The 19383-nt window shown below is 40.1% G+C and overlaps 2 protein-coding genes across 4 annotated transcripts; one reads left to right on the top strand and one right to left on the bottom strand.

Annotated features, from left to right (window-relative positions):
* Positions 1–304: 304 nt before the first annotated feature.
* Positions 305–13792, bottom strand: sgpl1 (sphingosine-1-phosphate lyase 1). Of its 3 annotated transcripts, none has more exons than XM_032509949.1 (14): positions 13589–13792; positions 9556–9721; positions 8857–8924; positions 8344–8491; positions 8150–8229; positions 6931–7059; positions 6728–6816; positions 5999–6107; positions 5824–5922; positions 5584–5730; positions 5170–5408; positions 4481–4627; positions 4266–4386; positions 305–2529 (listed from the first exon to the last, which is right to left on the bottom strand). In XM_032509949.1, the coding sequence occupies exons 1-14, from the start codon at positions 13598–13600 to the stop codon at positions 2386–2388; spliced, it is 1698 nt and encodes a 565-aa protein (XP_032365840.1). In that variant the 5' UTR covers positions 13601–13792; the 3' UTR covers positions 305–2385. The 3 variants fall into 3 exon arrangements, with proteins under 3 accessions (XP_032365840.1, XP_032365842.1, XP_032365841.1); XM_032509951.1 differs by lacking the exon at positions 13589–13792 and adding an exon at positions 11783–11819; XM_032509950.1 differs by lacking the exon at positions 13589–13792 and adding an exon at positions 10732–10942.
* A 4894-nt stretch (positions 13793–18686) lies between these two features.
* On the top strand, positions 18687–19378 carry neurog3 (neurogenin 3). The gene has a single exon (XM_032509918.1). The coding sequence runs from the start codon at positions 18703–18705 to the stop codon at positions 19357–19359; it is 657 nt and encodes a 218-aa protein (XP_032365809.1). The 5' UTR covers positions 18687–18702; the 3' UTR covers positions 19360–19378.
* Positions 19379–19383: the final 5 nt, after the last annotated feature.

Genomic DNA, 19383 nt, shown 5'->3' with positions numbered 1-19383 from the left:
GGGGTGGACAAAAGTCAATCAGACCTTACAATATAATGCAATCCAATACCCTTGTTTGTGTTACTTTACTATGTTTGAAAGACCAGTGGACCTCAATGTTGCAGTTATGAAGCCAAATCCCTGAGGATGTTAGAGAGAAAATCTGCAATGATGTCAGTTCAAACCTCTGAAAGCACAGAGGTGAAGGCTAATTATTGCTACATTGTCACCAAAGTGCAATGACACAATGTAGGTATATTTCCTCTGCAGACCTAATAAACCTGATACAGTTTGTAGTCACTTTCACGTAACGCTTAAAGAGGAGTTTGCATTTAAAGGTTTTTATTCAAGATTACTTGACAATTCAATCGTCATAATTTCTGAGAATATTTCTCCAAAGCAGGACGAGTCATTGCTGGAAAAGTCTTTTTTGCATGGGCCTGGGTTTCCCCACTGTCACTGGGCACAGTATTTGAGGATTGATGGACACATGATATGAGCTTAAATCATTAGTGGGGATTTTATACACTCCGTCCGTCTTTAGTCTTTTAACCAGGTACTGACTAAAAGATGGAAAAAATCTCCCCACATGTAGGAACCTAAATACATTCATCTCTTAAAAACTGCTCAGTATGTAAAAACACAAACACTCACAAATTAAGTGATTAATAAACACCCAGTGGTCACACAAATTAACAAACCAATATGCTGCATTCAATACTATGCTTCTAATGACTTTTCTCTGAAACAGAGCATTCCCCTTCATTTCACTTCATAAAAGGAAAATGTATATATTGCACAAACATGGAAATAATTTCATGGAAAGACAATTGTATCAAGCAATATTGGGAAAAGCACACGAAAGAAAGAAGACAATGGGCCTCATTCACCAATATGTTCTTAAGAACATATTGGTGAATGAGGCCCCATGTTTTGGTGATACAGAATACATCTTTGTGAACCTCTTAGTAAATGTGTACATATCCTGCTGAATGGATATCCACATTTAGTCAGGGCAGAGCGGGATTCTCCCAACTTAAAACACTATCAACCTGTCAGTCTGTGGACTAAAAACCTCTATCACAGTGGATCAGTTTCCATTCAGCATATCTGAGAACACTTTATTACAGCTTATCAAATGCCCTAACATTGGGAATTGTATTATGTTTGAAATTGAAAAAACAGTTACCCTGTTAGAATGTGTTTCAGTGGATGAATAAATGACTTCTGCATTAAGTAGAAACTGAGGTAGAGTGAATTAGGAAACAAATGTTAAAACAAAGTTGTACACCGGTGACTAAGCAGACTACAGAGGAATTATTGAGTTTCCGTTTCTTGATGATAAACAGTAGACCAGGGCTGGTAACAGCCTTCAGTCCAGTATGTTAAAGGATGTTACATTTCATTGCTTTACTTTACAAGCCAGCTACTGTGTAGATGTTCTTTCCCAACTCTGAAAACAATGAAAAAAAGAACCAAAGAATAACCAAAATGGCTAATAAGCTTTGGATTCCATTAGCCACTTTCTAAATATTTATGGCCTGGTTACAACTTCTCACTTATTTAAATTTAAAAGACAATTTTATTTAATATTGACATTAAAAGCTCCCAAATCATTCTTCCTCAGTCTACAAATCTAACCACTTTGAACCCCAAATGCAAACTGAAAAACAAAATGGATGTCATCACACTAAGTGCTAACAAACAAGGACATGCATGGTCATGCTTACAGACAAACTTCAACCATAACATCAAAATTGTTGTTTCAAGGGATTTACAGATTAACCTGATATGTTCTTGCAGTGCTTTTACATTAAAATGCTGTCCTCCAGAGAACTACTATATCATGATGATGATGAAAACTTTCACCTTCCACAAGCCTCCACATGTAGAGCCAGTCTAAAGCAGTACATCAGGTTCCATGCTAGAGGGCAGCAGCAAAGCGTTTTTAACAAGCTTTCAGTGGTATGTGTTTTAGCTTAGTCATCATCACAGACAGTGAAGCAGTGATGGCAACAAGCTGAAATGTTCAGACTGTAAAAACAAAACAACATTTTGAATGGCTTAGTATCAGTAGAGATTATGACGGACATTTAACTGAAATTGAAATGAACTTTTTAGACAAATACAATAACAGACACTTCCACTACATTAATAAAAATCAAATGAAAAGACTTGTTTGGAACCAGTCATTTCTTCTCTGTGCCACATAGACACGGTGTTTTCAGCGATTTACGTCTGGGCTAATTAAAATGACGATGGCTTGTGCTTTAAAAAGATCTTTGCAGATGTTTCCGTATGGTGCAGGTATGCAAGATAAGGCAACCGTAGAGCAATTAGCTCAGGGCTCTGGGAGGAGGTTTCCCTGCGTGCGGTGGGGCCGGGCCAGGAGGGCCCAATCCTGCTTCAGTGGGCTTTGCCGTTGCCGTTCATGTGACTGGTGTTTGACTTGGACACCTCGGTGCTGTAGAGACAGTCCAGGAAACCCCGGGAGATCTCCGTCACCATAGATCTGTCTGGGATAGACTGGGCCATGCCATAGATCGCTCCCTGAAACAGTAAGAACACACAAATGAGTTTAGAAGTGCACAGTAATTAAAGAAAAACCCACACTCCTTTTACGCTTACAGATTATCACCAGTCGGTGGTGTTTCAGGATTTCAGGAAACATCTGATGATTTACTTTTCTTATAAGTAGTGTTGCACACTGTGGCGCCATATGCATTTCTCTTTTATTCATTTGCACTTTCAAGACTTCACTTCCTGTGATCAGCACCTCACTACAAACCTTGATGTACTTTATTTTTTATAAACATACCTGCCTTGACAACAAGCACTTCACTTAGAGAGATTTTCTCTGATCATATGCTGTAGATGGAGAGTAAAAGTCTGACACTGCAGACCCAAACCCATGTGATGATTCTCAGGCAAGTTCTGGTGTTATAAGGAGTGTCTTTTCTTCTTTTTTTATGATTTCCATCAGATTTATGGACATTTATTTGTGCAGATGACATTGCAAGTGTAAGTCAAACTGAATACATAAATGTGTATCATATCTGTGTGTTCAGAGCTGACTGAGTTACGACTCAGAGAAAAAGAGTATGATTTTTTTAAACGGTTTTAAAGTACCTTGAGGTGTATAATGACTACAGCAGTTAGTGGACAAATATGTGTTACATAAATAATTAACAATGAATGGAAGAATTTGTAAAATAAACAAAATAAAAATAAACTCTTAAATTTGTTATTATAATATGTATATTTGGCTGTAAATCTTGTGGTTATTTATCCAGTAGGACTTTGTTCTATATACAACCTTTTATTTGCATTTCTGTTATTGAAATGAAGATACGCTTTATTCCCCAGTGTGCTCCTAACAAAGCAGCTTTGTGCCTGTTTGGTAGAGTTTCCACTCCATTTGAAACGGACACACAAAACAGAACATGCAGTTTGTTGTCAACTTGAATTGACGGCTCGTGCAGCAGAAAAACAAAATGCCACATGTACCCACAGCATGGTAAACAATAGAGACCGGCAAACACATGACGATGAAATGTATGGTTTGTCGTGCCTTAATACAAATGGAATTTGTACTATCTCACACTTGACCTAATGATACATGGAAAGGTTGACAACACACTTCCACACGGTCAGGATTCTCCCCTCTGGGTTCTCTGGTTTTCTTCTACAGTCCAAAGACATGTAGGTCATCTGAATTGGAAACCTGTATTGCACATTGACTACAAGTATGGATTTGTCTCTTAGTTTTGTGATAGACTGGCAGCGTGTTACTGCTAAACAGGTAACATTGAGTGATGGTAGAACATCAAAGCAAAAATGGTTTACCATTATTGCTTTAGATGGACAATGCATCTTATGATATCATAATCCATTTTAGCTGCAGTGAAGATATCACAATGATGTGACATCACAGCCTCTTTACAGGATTTATTTTTTAAACCAAGCTGTGGACTTCTTAAAGATCCTGCAGGGTATTATATATATAGTTCTAGATCATATTAAGCAGGTGCTGGTTCTATTCATCTACAGAATTCTGTATTACTAAATGAACAGAGCATCTATTCTGTACACTTGTTTAGTGCTGCAATGTTCTTGTTGTATAAATTATTGTTGTTTGAGATAATAAATCTCACTACTTGATATAAAATGTCAACATGTTTGCTCTTTCAGAGATTACTTATATATTGATGTACTCATCAAATGTAGTACTGTGTATTCAGTGTATAAATGCAGCATAAACATGTGTGTGAGCAGAGCTAGCTCACCATTCCTGTGGTTTTCGCCTTGGGGTTCTTCATGATGATAGCAACCTGCTCTTTGACATCACGGATAAAGAGATCAGCGACGCCCGACTGTGTGTGCAGAACTGTGCAACAAAGGTGGATGCTGTGAAAGAACATTATACAGTTGTTATACTTCTGATAAGTGATGACAATCCTTTTTTTTATTATTATTTTTATAATTATGTTTTTGTGTGTACCTGGATGGGTACTGCAGTGTGTTCAGATTCCAGCCCTTTGAAGTCAGCGCATTAGACAGACTGAATATATCGAAAATGTCTGAGCCTATAGCCACCACTGACACCTCTGGGTCCCCAAACACAAACACGCCTTTAATCTTGCGGATTCTGTTAACGAAAAAGAAAGGGTGAGGTGACAATTTATAACAAAGTTCGAGAGCTCTAGTGTTGTTTTAACACATCTTAATCACATACAGTGGCTTGGATAAGTTTGCACACCCATGCTAAAGTTGATTAAAAAAAACTTTTGGAAATTGGTCCAATTGGTTAATGCCTTATTTCAATAAATGTAGGAAAATCCAACCTTTTAAGGACACCAATTTTCTTTGTGAATGCATAATGTATTGTAAATAAATAAATGTTCTTCCTTAAAATACAGCGGGCATAAGTATATACACCCCTATGATAAATTCCCATAGACGCAGGCAGATTTTCATTTTTAAAGGCCAGTTATTTCATGGATCCAGGATAATATGCTACTGGATAAGGTTCCCTTGGCCTTTGGAATTAAAATAACCCCACATCATCACATACCCTTCACCATACATAGAGTTAGGCATGGGGAACTTTCCATAAGATCATCTCTCAATGCAAATCAAACTAGCTATTAAGCCAACTGAAATAACACCATGCCACTGCAAGTGTCTTACTCTGTTTTGATTTTGCGTGCTATGGCGATTATCTTCTTGGTGGCGTCTACGTATCCATTCTCTCCCATGTGCATCATGGTGGCCCAGCAGGCGGCGATGATTCCTCCAGGCCTGGAGCCGGCAACAGAGGGCGAGGCGTAGATTCCTCCCTGCCAGTCTGGAGCTACAAAGTACTGGTAGTGACGGTACTTTTTATCACTGTAGAGGATCACTGAGGAACCTTTGGGGGCGTAACCATACTGGAAAGAAATGTAGTGACACACAATGCAGTATTAGCATACCTATAAAAGTATGGCCTGGGGCCAGTTAAGATTCCACAACTATTGCTTTACACATAGTACTATGTCTATTTCCTGGATTTGATTGAAGTAGGCTTAAAAGAAGCATTGATTTGAAGGAAATAAACAACCTTACCTTGTGGGTGTCAGCAGAGATGCTGGTCACACCTTTCACCCTGAAGTCGAACGGGGCGAGTGGATAACCAGCCTTGGCCATGAAGACAATAAGAAAACCTCCCAGACAAGCATCCACATGCAGCGGGATGTTGTAGCGTACAGCCAGCTGGAACACACACCGAGGGAAAGTGTCAGAGATTTGACTTCCCCGTTTCCATTTTAAGAACCTTTTTTATGGTAAAAATGTTTCACTTCTGACCTTGGCTACTTCCTCGACGGGATCCATGATTCCGTGAGGAAACTGAGGCGCCGAGCACACAAGCATGGCGGTGTTCTTGCTGATGGCTCTCTTCATAGCCTTGAAAGAGAAGAAAAATGTTGGGAACAACTAATGTCCAGCACATTCTGCCTGTGTGTGTCTACTGTCTTCTCACCTTCACGTCTACTTCCATGGTTTTCTTGTCAAGCGGAATGTGTACCAGCTTCATCCCAAAGTAATGCGCTGCTTTGTCAAAGGCTGCATGGACGCTCACAGGTGCAAGACTGCAGTAGAACAACACAAAAATAAAGTTAGAATGTCTTTAGAAACACAGTCAAGAATAAGCCTTTAAATGTTTTGCATTCACTATTGTATTGCCTTTCTCTATTGGCATGTTCATGATTATGTAAAGTACTGCCATATCGTGTAGCGGCTCATTCCAGAAAGAAGACCCACTTACTCAAGGTAATCCACAGTCCTGGTTGTGAGCAGTTTCATGTAGGAATTATTTTCTTTCTACCGAACTACACTCGCCAACCATATCACTGCGCAGATGAAGTGTAATCGTGGATCAGTTATGTTCCACTATACTGGAGAGAAGGCCGACATCTCTACGGCTGATATCTCCAACACTGGGACACTCACACCAAAACAGTCTAGATTGATGATTGACCAGATTGAATGTGGCTTGCAGAAATTAATTATTCAATACAACTACAGGAAATCATATTTTAGTGGAGAAACAAGAGTAAAATATATTTTATATAATCTATATATTAGAGATTATATGAAAGACACTCCTCTGAACCTGAATGTGTAATTATTTTTTATCATGCTACAATATTAAAAGTTGAACTGCCCATGACTGATCCTAACCAAAACTGGTTAATAAAGCACCTCTTACATTTCAGGGTATTTGACCCCACGTTCATACGCCATGTCTCTGTACGCCTTGCAGGCCATCAGTATGCTCTCAGTCCCCCCTGAAGTAACCTGGACAAAAAGGCAAAGGTTGTGTAAATGCTTTGAATCCATCCATCCATCCATCCATCCATCCATCCATCATCAGCCTAAACAACATGTGGACATATGCTCATGACCGCTTACTGTGCCACAGGAGTTCGGTCCACCGTTGAAAAGTGTGCAAGCCATTCTGACAACCTCTGCCTCCATCTTTCTTACGCCAGGAAAAATGTCTGGGTGAAGTGGGTTGCTCCATGCAAAATCTCCATATACCTAGAGACAAAGAAAGAAAAAGAGTTAAAGCTCCCATATTATGCTCCTTTTCAGGTTCATTCTATTTTGGGCTTCTACTAGAACATGACGAAATGTTTTAATTTAGCAACAATTGTTCTCAAACTGACTCTCTTAATAAACCTGTTTTCACACTTTGTCAGACATGCTCTGTTTTAGCGCCTGTCTCTTTAAGCCACCTCCCTGAAAAAGCCCAGTCTGCTCTGACTGGTCAGTGTTTCAGGTCTTCAGCATCTGTGCTACCTGAGTCTCTGCACCCTGTGTAAGGAATGCAATGGAACAGTAGGGGCCCTTTCTACCTACATTATAGTTGTGACATAACAATTGTACAGAACACCAGACGGCTCGTTTAAAGGTGCACTGAGTTCCTGCATGGTTTCCGCGCAATTTCAATTTGGTCTCAAATCGTAGGCATCTCTCCTTGATCCGCTAGCTGCCTGCCCCCTGAATACACGGTGAAAAAGCCCGGTCTCAGGAGACAATACAGGGGTCGCAAACGACAAACAAACACTAGAGGCACAGGATAGGCACCAAAACATAACAAAACACTCCAGCCAATCACCGACAAGATGGTTGAGGGAGGGGGTGGGGGTTAGTGAAAGTCACTCAGTCATGACAGTTACGGAAACGGGGGGGAGGGGCAAGCTTGCTCTGTTTTGTTTGTACTTGGAACGTCAACAGAAGTGACCATGCAGGAACTCATGGTGCACCTTTAAAAGGGAAAGGTTCTGAATACCGAGTACATTTCTCTGTGGATTGAGCGTTTTGATACTTTCACAGTATTTATGTAGCACCTCAACATGTTTTATAATTAAAAAAAGACTTAGAAATCTCACTTTTTTACAATGTAAAACAGTTAAGATAATCTCCAAATATTTACTGTGAAACAAAGCAGGGTTGCAGTTGTCTCTTATAAAAGGAATGAAGGGAAGTTGTTTGTCAAAAAATGTAGACACAAAAATATATCTGTAAGTCCTGCTTACTGTAGCTAACACCAACATGTATTCAAGTTCAACCTTGACTATTTGTCCATGGAATGCCAAAGTCCAGAGATGTACGCAAAGATGCATACCTTCACCAAGAGATTGGTCAGTGATTTATCGCCCCAGTACACTGCACCCGAAACACATCCTTTCTCCCACTGCACCTCATCTGCAACAACACAACGGAATTTCTTTTCAATATAAAAATTGGGCCACAACTTTAGATATACTCTTCAGGAAGTCAGATATACATAATGAAGCTCAGGAATGAATGATGACTTACTCAGAGTCTCGTACTCTCTGATTTTGTCCAGCACTTGGCTCTGAGAGAGGCCTTTAGAGGGCAGCTGTTTAGTGTAGCTCATCCCCTCCTTCAGAGTACACACACTAGCAGACATGTCATCCAAAGCCTTGTTGAGCTTCCTCTGGATCTGTCATAAAGAGAGGACAAAGTTACTTTGAAGACATTGACTGTCACTGGATGCAGTAAGAAACCAACAGTAAAGCACATCATTCCCTGAAATGAGTGCTGGTGAAGCTACAGTAAATGTTACTGAAAGGAACAACATGTCCACTGTATTATCAGCACCTTATATGTAACTTTGCTGAAGCTTGAAAGTGAGCTCTCAAAAAGTAACCAAATGTTATCACCAGTGCATGATGTCAAGTGGGCCAAAGGTCGTCCCCCCCGCATGCTGTACTCAGTCATCCAAGAGTGACTCATAAGTGTCTCAGACAACAGAGTCAGTGCACATCTGGTTGGAAAAGAAGGAACCCATTTACCACTGATACTTACTGTTGCGCCAACAAAGGGTATTTTTCTGACGAGTCGAAAGCACAGCTTCTTAATTCTGGATGGGAGACCTATTACCCAAAAAACACAAGGCAGCAGTTGTGGTGAAAAGCTGGCACACATTTAACCTCAAACAAACAGCTGACTATGACCTATAATCACACGTCAAGCCAAGACGTGATCTATGAAAATCGGAGCCACATTCACAAAAGCATTTCATTTCGACCCTGGAAGTGCTGTAGACGTGCAGTTTCCTTCAAGAACCCTTAACTTTCACTCTTTAAGACCTGAAGTGAAATGGGCGGAGCTGACCTTGCTGCAGAGGAATTCAACCCATGATTGATTGATAGCCGTTCTAGAAAGTTTTGTTGATTGATGGCATTTCCTCAGTCAAACACACTAGAGAACAAGTACTGAACTAGAAGATACTATCTGCACAGTAACGAAGGAACTTTAACTAAAAAAAGCTTTTGACTTAATTGTTTGGACCACATTCTGAGTTACCAGAGAGTAGACTGGCAGTGAACCTGATGTTAACGGTTCAGAGAATATGCCTGCAAATTACAGTATGCCGTCTAAACTCACATGCTGTCAAACTGGCCTAATCGGGGCATTGACTCAAAAATCTCAGTGAACATGGCCTCTAGAATCTTAGTTTTATGCGTTATGTTCCCCTGCTTTGTATAACGTGTGAAATATTACTTTCTTGCTGGAAGAGGAAGCCTTTGATCCAGACTGAGCCTAGCGTAGTGATGATTGTGGCTCCAATGATCTGCCACGGCTCCAGGTCCACGCATTGTGAGTTGACCAGCCGTCGGCCATCCTCCAGGTACAGAAGGACCATCTCCTTATACACCTCCAAGGCACTCTGGACACAGAGATGACAATATGTTAAGGTTGCTTTGAATGAAAAACAAAAGAACCTCGCATCACTAGTGCAAATACATCTGTTACAAATCTTTGTTCCTCTATTATAATATGAGGAAGTGAGCTTTGAATACTTTGTGTTGACGAAAGTTATCGTCACATTTGACACCATTTTATTTTCAAAATGAGGTAATCGTTTTTTTAAGACCAGATGCATGATTGGTGTACCTGCATTGCAAAAATACCTATGTATCTATGCACAGAAATACATACATTACATTATAATAATACTACAACATATTATCTCATAAAATTCAGTCAGTTAAACCTTAAATCTTGATGTGCAATTTTTCATTTAGTCTAGCTGTCTGACATCTCCATAAATGCTACGTGGCTAAAAAAAAAAAAACTACCGTTTTGTCTTGACTTTAAACACAAATACACAATGAAACAGAAAAATACTCCAACAGCTCACTTTTAGGAAAGAATTAATTTTGAAGGCAAGAATCAAATTTTTCAAAGCCACTTGCCTGAGCGCTAGCACATACTTTCACAAGATGTTGAAGTAAAAGACATAAATAATTGTAATTCAATAACACAGCTCTGGCATATTAAGACAATCCTTGTATTAGTATTACAACTAAGCTCCGGACCTGGGGAGACAGATCCACCCTCTGGAACGCCCTCCCTGACCACATCAAACAGTCAAGCACCCTACCATCATTCACACAGGCCCTCAAACTCACCTCTTCCAACTTGCTTTTCCTGTTAACAGACCTTCCCAGTTTTTCCCTCTTTTTCTTTGCCCAACTCTCCTGCTTTACCTGTGCTTATCCATGCACCTGAGTGTCTTCCTTTTCTTTTTTGTCTGTCATGTCTACGTACCTTTTTTTTTGTTCGTAAACCAAAACTGTAAAGCGTCTTTGAGTGTTTAGAAAAGCGCTATATTTTTTTTATTGAACAACGCCACGCCAGTATTCAGTGTTATTTATCACAAATCCAAGTACTTACATCAGATGACATCGTCAGGCTAACAGAGTTCAGTTTCCCTTTCACACCAATACTGTCAGCAGTAAAGAGAGTTGTCTCTTCGTTCCCCAGGTGAGAGTGAGAGAACTCTCTCAGCTGCCTGGACAACTATCACCAGACTCCTCCCAGCACCCAAACAGGCAAAAACATACCCGGCCAGCTGATCAGCAATCATGATCACACAAGGCAGAAAGTTCGTCTTCAAATAGACAGAACTATAAATGATACTTTGTACATTTAGTTCACCAACACATGCTGAGATATGTGTTGCTAATCTGTATATAAATGCAACACAAGAAGGTCAAAGTAAATCACAGCACAATACCAAATTAACTGTCCCATGAATGCTATTTCATAAGTGCAGCAAAATTATCTTTCCATTATCTCAGTGGTGTTTTTATGACACAACAGCAGGCAGTTTGATAACGAGGACGCTTGTTTCTTCACCTCAGCCACAATCAGATGGATAAAGGTTTAAGGTTCAAAAGACAACATTTTAGGTAATCCCAGTCTGCACCGCCTGATAAATGTAAATGTAAATGTAAATGTATTTTATTTATATAGCACTTTACAACGACCGATAATGAACCAAAGTGCTTCACAACAAATAAAACCACAGATTTAAAACAATGCACCACTAACAAAATTACATATCGAATTATAAAGTAAGAAAATATAAAATAAACAAAAATAAAAACAATACAATCAATGCAAATATAATAAACATAATAATAATGCATTTTATTTATAATGCCCTTTACATTTCAAATGAAATCTCAAAGTGCTACAGTAGCAAGGAGTTAAAAACAGTTCCCAGAATATAACAAAATCAACAAATAGCAATAAAACACCAAACATCCCATAATAGTGCAAATGAGGCAAGTTCCCTTGTGCAATTGAAACACTGTAATTGTGGAATTGAAAAGGCATACATTAAGAGTTTTGTGATGAAAATATCAAGTTGTTTTTAGTGATTGAAGCTTGAATGGAGGGTTGTCTGTCTGCCCCGCTGCCCAGACTACAGCTGCCATACCTGCCTGTTTGGATAACATGTTCTTATACAGGTTTGGCCAGATCAGCTGCATAGAACCGGGTGGGAAGCAACGGAAAATAAGCTATTAAGTTAACATGTGTTGACTGTGAGGCTTGACTTGATTTGTCACGATAGAGATAATGTATGCATGTGAAGGTAGAGTACAGGTGCAAAGCCCATCATCTTGTCATAAAGAAAAGATTAAACGGTATTATCTTACGTCAGTGCTAAAGGACAATATGTCTCTTAAGATACAGAACTCTGCTATCCAACACATATATGTATGTATGTATGTATGTATATATATTTGTAATTTATTCGTTATTTGCCAAGCACATTTTACACATACAAGGAACAAGGAATTTAACCTATCCTAATTATTTAGGAGCACTGGCCAGCCACAGGCAACTAACTATTTGTAATGCTTGTACCTACGTCAAGGGCAGTGGCTGGTTTGTCTTTATGGAGGAAACCGGAGCACCCAGAGGAAACCCACACGAACACAGGGAGAACATGCAAACCTCACACAGGCCCTGTCCGGAGCGATCTGAACCCAGCACCAGTACAGCAGGGCCTACCTGCATTAAGGCAGCAGTGAGCCAACACTGGCTATATTTTTGCCTTCAGGTCCATCTACACTGTTCCAAATCATTAAATGCTGTCTTTGCCCCTCAGGAAAACGTACACAAACTTCACACAAAGACACTTGTGCCGGTAATGTCCGACTCATTGTTAAACAGTGGACGCCCATTCCTTTGCTCCCCCTCATACAACATCTGACTATTCTGTTAGGAGAGCTTTTGTTGTCTCAGAGGGGAGGTCATGTTCTCATGGAAATGTACTGGGTGTGAGGTGGCGGCTCCTTAACACATCAAGGGAAAACATGCTGCAAGCACAACATCACAACAGCTTTCAGTCAAATAGAGATCCAGAAATCATTGGGGGGGGGGGGGTAAATAATTACAGCTGTGTGGTGTGTTCATTAACTCTCCACATGGCTTCCGGACTATCATGAGATGAACTGACTTGTAGGCCAAATGAGCTTTTTGAGTCTACATCTTTTCTCTTCCTTTGCATTTATCCTAACGAGTCTCTGTGGAAGACAGTGTGGAGGTTAATCTTGCACTGACAGCAGATGTGTGTCAAAAGATCTGCCCCCCTGGTGTAGAATCGCGTCTGTCAAATGATTATTATCAACTAAACTTGATTCTGTTCCTTTAAGGCAATCTTTACAGCTCTCTGGTGGCGGTAATAGGAGAAATGCTTTGTTAAATCGCCCTGCAGCTTTAAGTTCAACCGGATCTCTAATTGTTAACAGGGGCTGCAAACAATAAACAATGGGAAGGAAATGTACACCTTCCTACCAGGCACCTCATCAAAAAATAAAATCAGATTTTGACCTAATAGAAGCGTAACATGAAGTCATGTTAAGGCCCAGTTGTGTACTTTCTTTAATTGTCTTATTTCAGGTGTCTGAAAGACGACCGTGGCTCATCTTATGTAAAGTGTCCCATTTCAGGAGCCAAAGTATCAATGTAGGTTAAAGTGTTTCTTCAAAAAACACCAGTACGTCTGTAACGCACGGCTTTGTTCTCAAGGGGGACGTTCAAACCCACTTTGTGGACTTAGAGCATCCCTGAGACAGAAACAAGTCGGCTCATTGGCTCACCTCCCTACTGATAAACAAGTCTTCGGCTCTTCAAGTGTCTTGTTGCAGCAATGCCACCGTCCCCGTGTACCACACACACACATACACACTCTATGTAACGTAATGTGAAAAACACACTAAAGTGAAGCGACACCTACCCAGTAGTCCATGTTGTCGAGGCAAACTCTCGCCCAAAGTGCCCTGTTTGTGTCTACTACTCAGGAAAGAGCCTGCTTTGAGTCTCCGGCTCTCATCTACATGCTACTATAAAACACAGCTGCAAGCTAACCCTGATTCAGGAAGTAACCAGCAGTCTGACAAAGCTGCGCGTGGTCCGAGCGAGGGTAGATTTGACAATGCTGCGGTCAGGCTTGGTTACGTATGTCCGCGCGACGCCGCATGTTTTGTAGATCTACAATGAGAAACAGGAACGTCGCACGTTTTGACGCCCACAACCGGAGGAGTCAGCGAAGAGCTGGTGCTGCGTTCTAATGCTCTTGTTAAACTCCAACTCCAACTCATGTCAGTGCATTAATATAAATAATAATATATGGGTCACAGCCATGACTTAAAAAATAATGAAAAAATGTTATGGATTCAGTTGGTGTATCTATAACAGCTCCGTTATGCTGTCTGTACATTTTGTTTCTCCACATGATAACATCAACACATACTTATGAGGAGTTAAACAAAATCATTTCCATCTCTGTGACTATGCTTTTTTTTCTTCTTTTGAACTTAGTCCAACAGTTTTTTTTGTAAAGACATGGTAGGTTTTTATTTTCAGCAGGCAAAAGAGCGCCTCACAGCAGCCGAGCCCTGGTACTGCACCAACACCTTCAACAATAGAATAGAAAAGAATAGAATACAAAAGAATAGAATAGAATAGAATAGAATAGAATAGAATAGAATGCCTTTATTGTCGTTATGCACAAGTGCAGTACCTGTGCAATGAGATTGAAGCAACCCCTTTACAGTGTTGACACGAAGAATATAAAATATAAAAATATAGATTATAGGTAGTGCAGACCAAAAAGAGGGGGGGGGGGGGGGGGGGGGGGACCTGGTGCACAGTCCTGAGTCGCGAGAGCAACTATATACATATACATAAAATAAAACACGATAAGGACTGCAGATACAAACCCTTTTTTATAGTTGACGCAATTCTGTTCTGGGAATGTTTTTTTTATTTAGTATTAATTCTACAGAAATATTGCCATATTGAACTACAAAGGTATTATTGTATTACTCAAATAATCCCGAGGTAATATGGATGGAACAACAGTTTTGAAACTATAACTGAGCCAGTGAGCTTAAGGTGGTGTACAAGTTAGCTGTGACTGTATGTGCCAGGCTGTTGATCATTATCCTTTATACAGGCAGGTGTGTAGGGTTGGTTAGGGTCCACAGTGGGGCCCTTAACAGTTGGTGCTCCATACGCACATTTGTAAAATGACCAAAATTAGAGCATTTGTTAGATATATTCTAATTTTCTTTAAATGTATGTAGGCTAATTATTCCAAGTAATTATAGATGCTTGGGATACAATTGCAATTGTCATCAAACTTCAGAGTGGGCTGCGTTCCCCGAACAATTAAGCATGCTGTTAATTTCATGAGTCATTTTAATACCAGTTGTGAGAAAATGACAATGAATCCACCAGGTCCACATTTAGGCTACTGTTAAAGGGACCAGACAAGGTATCCTTACCAGTCAGGTACAAGAACGTTTGTTTATGGTAGATTTACTCGTTGGCCATGCACAATACTAAAACATGAAATAAGGTATACCGAATATTTTCTGCAGATTATACACCATTTATCGCAGAACTATTGGATTTTACTTGAGACTTGCCCTGCGAGAAAATACTCCTGGAATATGAGCTTTGCATAGAAAAGTCTAATCTTCAATGGCTAGAAAATATACACATTTAAAAAATTAACGTAGCTTTAATGTTACATGTCTTCTAAGGATTTCATTCATTTGTAGAAAATTAGTTTAGTCCACAAAGAAACCACTAATGAACACAAGGTTTAACATCGTAAACAAGCTATCAGAAGAAAGAAAAAACACACTCTGCATTAGTTTAGGGGTGAAAGAGGGCGACTTGCAGCCACAGCTCTATTCGTGCTTCAAGTCTTTACAAAAAGACAAACTGTGTCCATAGGACAGCTATTCCACTGTAATTGGTGTACACTGTCTTCTAAAGCTGAGGTGAGACATACAATACATTGCCTGTGAAAGGGAACTCCAAAGCACATTAAAAGTGAATTACTTCTTGTGTAGAGTGTCTTCGGGGTCATTCTGGTCACGACGCGCGCACCTCTCCAAAAGCGCACAAGTCTCCAAAGGCGCACTCCATACTTTTTAAAAGGCAGTCACATTGTTGAGGGGTTTCACAAGAGGTGTACATATGGCATCCGGGTTGCAATTAAATGTTTTTAAGATGTTTTTTCTTTCTTGAAGAAGTTTCCTTTTTCTTTTTTTCTCTCCCGGCAGCTCTTTGCCAGAAAGAAGAAGAGGAGGGGGGCATATTGAATGGCTTCGCTGCTAGTTTGGGATGACAACAATCTGGTCAGCGAGTTGTTGGACTTTGATTGCCCCCCTCAAAACGTCCTTCAAACAAAAAGCTGAAGACGAAAATAAAGCCCCACCTGGTACCTCTGTTTGCTAAAATAATAATAAATAGATTTCGTTTAATAAATAAGCAAAGGGGACTGTAAAGTGAAGTAGTAGAGGAAGTATTAATCAGCAGCAGCGGGCAGGTATCACCTGCTCTGGAGCTGGCGCAGTTTATTGTTAAATATTGTTAAAACACTTTTCGTACCAAGTCTGCTCCGATATCTGCTATTTCCACAGCAACTGGGCGCTTATGTTTGCCTACACTTTGCATAACAAGCAGGACAGTACAGCACACTGATAAAAATCAAGGAAAGAGACTGACAACTTCAAACCCACACCTGTCCATGATATACGAATATGGATTTGGCATCAATGATTATTTGTAAAGTGGTAATATTCAGTTTACTTTAGACTTTTCCTGTCTTTTATAACAGTAAGGCACCATCTCGTATCTCACTGGTGTATTTGTCCAGTTTATTGAAAGCATATGGTTATCAGATTGTTCCCAAAACACATATTTAGACAGAAAGTTAAGGAGAGCTTTTTGTGATCCTTTGTTGGCAATTGTAAATCATGTTTTAGCTCTGCCACACTCCCCCTCTCCCCCTCACCAGAGCTGAAGCGTGTCTGCGTGTTGTTGACCCATTTTACTAATCTTTAACTTTCAAAAAGCAGAGTTACAATATAAAATCTAATGCGCCCATGAGTTGTAGCGATAGTTGGCATGTTTTTGGAGATGTCGTAGCGCGCACATCTAGGCTCACATAACAGAAGAAATTGAGATTTTATTGTTGTGGCACACAACAAGACCCTTTATACTATCAGTTCACACAACGGGTTTCACCCTCTCAAATACTCTATGGTAGGTGGCCTCATGCGTAATTGTCTTTGTCCAACTACCTGAGCTTTGCGCTCTAACGCGTTAAGCAAATGTTTGTCCGAATATATGTGCTATTAAATATACCATATATGTCGATATAGATCAAATTTTCGGAGCTAACAAAGAGATCATGAAAGTAATGTTACCAAGATTACAGTAAGGACCAACATGCAGCAGCTTAAAGTTATTTTATGTCAACCTCACCAGGTCATGTAATATGCGCAGAATCAAAAATACGCAACAGCTGACTTCATATTAAACTATTTATTTGACAGTAATCGCGGAGCTGCTGTTATTTGTATATGAGTTTTTACTACTGTGGTGCATTTGAAGTTGATTTTAGAAGCCAATTTGCCATGTTACCATGACTACTATGTACCCTGCACGGCATGTGCCAATATTCTGAGTGCGTAAAATGTGGCAATACAAGTGTCCTTAAAGACAGAGATCTGATAACATTTGCAAAAGCAAACTCACCGCTCGTGCTTAACAAAAAAAAAATCTGGAGAGAAATATAGTAATGTCTTAAAAGTTATTCCACAACGTTTCAACATTACAGATATGACAACCAGTTAACTTCCCAGAGACATTGTTAATGTCAAAATAGCACTGACTGGCATTGAGAACTTTCAATAAAGCAGAACACTTATAAAGCCTGGTTGTGGATCAATAATTTCTATGTTTGAAAAGAAGACATATATTTATATCTTTAATATGTCTTTAGTTGATGTCAGCACCTTTCTTTTTATTCTTGGAACTCTCCAGCTCCTGCACTCTGGCTGAAATCTAAATGGCAAAATGCAGTCCAGTTTAGGGTCTGAATGATAATCTCTCCGTTTTTTTTTTTTTTTTTTAGAAACAAGCGTGTCCTCACTAAACCCCATAATAAATCTCCCAATTGTGTTTTCTACATAGACATCCAGCACTAGCTCTGTAAGATGCGTGACATGATGTCATTACTTCATAATGAACATTATATATTAACAGTTACAATAAGATCCCCTAAGAAGCAGCTTAGAACCAGCAGTGGTCCTGAATGCTCCCTGATTTTAATGGCCTGATTTTAAAATGTGCTTTGTTGGTAACCTGGCATACATATATGGCACTCTACCACGCACATGTATTCGACTGAAAATTACAAAAGAATGCACAAAGAAATACAGCAGTTTAAAGAATGAGAGAGAAAGGGGGAGAGGGTGAAGGACGGCTGCCTGGAAGCTGATTGGCCCCCTTGACAGGCGCTGTTGATTCAGGCGTCCACCGTGCAAAAAGATAAGATAAAGGCCATATAAAGTAGCAGAGATGCGCATCCATCCCTCACTGTCAGCTGCACATATACAGTGTCTGTTGCCTCCAACCACAAGAAGATTCACAAGGACGACTAGCTGTCTCTTTATACAAACACCACCTGTCAAGTAAGTGCAAATATATCCATCCATCTGAAGCTTTTCAAAATCTGGTACTTGGTCTTTTCCATTTTGATTTGCTAGATAGTAGTGCAAGTACATTTCTTTATTCACTAATAATTTAGAGGTGAAACCCTGCACTGGAAATAAGTGAAATCATTTCAGCATACCGGAAGATATACACATATGTTACAGGCTTATTGAAAAGTGTTCAGAGAGTTCAGAAGAATCTTTAGAGAAAAGACATGATTTAATTACTATTTAAAACGTTATTCGTTGTTGCAAAAACATGTCAAATTGTTGAAAATGCGCTTTAATATTGTGGTTATGCATCAGAGTTTTTGTTCTATTCTAATTGCACAGGATGTCTCCTAAAGTACCGTGCGCCGCCAATCACCTGCGCACATCCAGAGACGCAGTGCCGCTCAACGCGTTTCCGCACACTGTTCGCAGCCCCGTTAACGAAGCTGGTGACACGTCAGAAGACTCCAATGAAAGGCTGCCTCGAAAACCACTGACTGTTACCGGCGATGCAGCTTCCGCAATGACAAATCTAAAACACAAACGCAGATGTGAGCAGTCTGGACAGCGGGGCAGGCGCAGAATGAAGGCCAACGACAGAGAGCGCTCCCGGATGCACAACCTGAACTCCGCTCTGGACGCGCTGAGAAGCATCCTGCCGGCGCTACCCGAAGACGCCAAGCTGACCAAGATCGAAACTCTACGCTTCGCCCACAACTACATCTGGGCTCTGACCGAGACACTGCGCATGGCCGACCCGCAGGGACACACGCCACAATACCTGCAGGTGGCACCTGATCTGAGCAGCCCAACAAGTGTTTCATCTGCAGAGTCTGGTTATGGGACGTCAGCCGACTTTGACCCAACAGACTGTTACACGTCCGCTCAGCAAATGAAGTGTACGATTTTATCAAAAAATCAATCCAGTGTTATCCCCGTTACCTTTTATTTCAAGTCATTCTGTGGTGAAACTTATGGCAAAAACAGTTGGCATTGTTGACTTCCCATGACTATCTTTTTATGA

Source organism: Etheostoma spectabile, unplaced genomic scaffold (assembly GCF_008692095.1).
Source record: "Etheostoma spectabile isolate EspeVRDwgs_2016 unplaced genomic scaffold, UIUC_Espe_1.0 scaffold00019044, whole genome shotgun sequence".
Taxonomy (NCBI): domain Eukaryota; kingdom Metazoa; phylum Chordata; class Actinopteri; order Perciformes; family Percidae; genus Etheostoma; species Etheostoma spectabile.
Note: the sequence above shows the minus strand (reverse complement) of the source record. Positions and strands in the feature narration are given on the sequence as shown.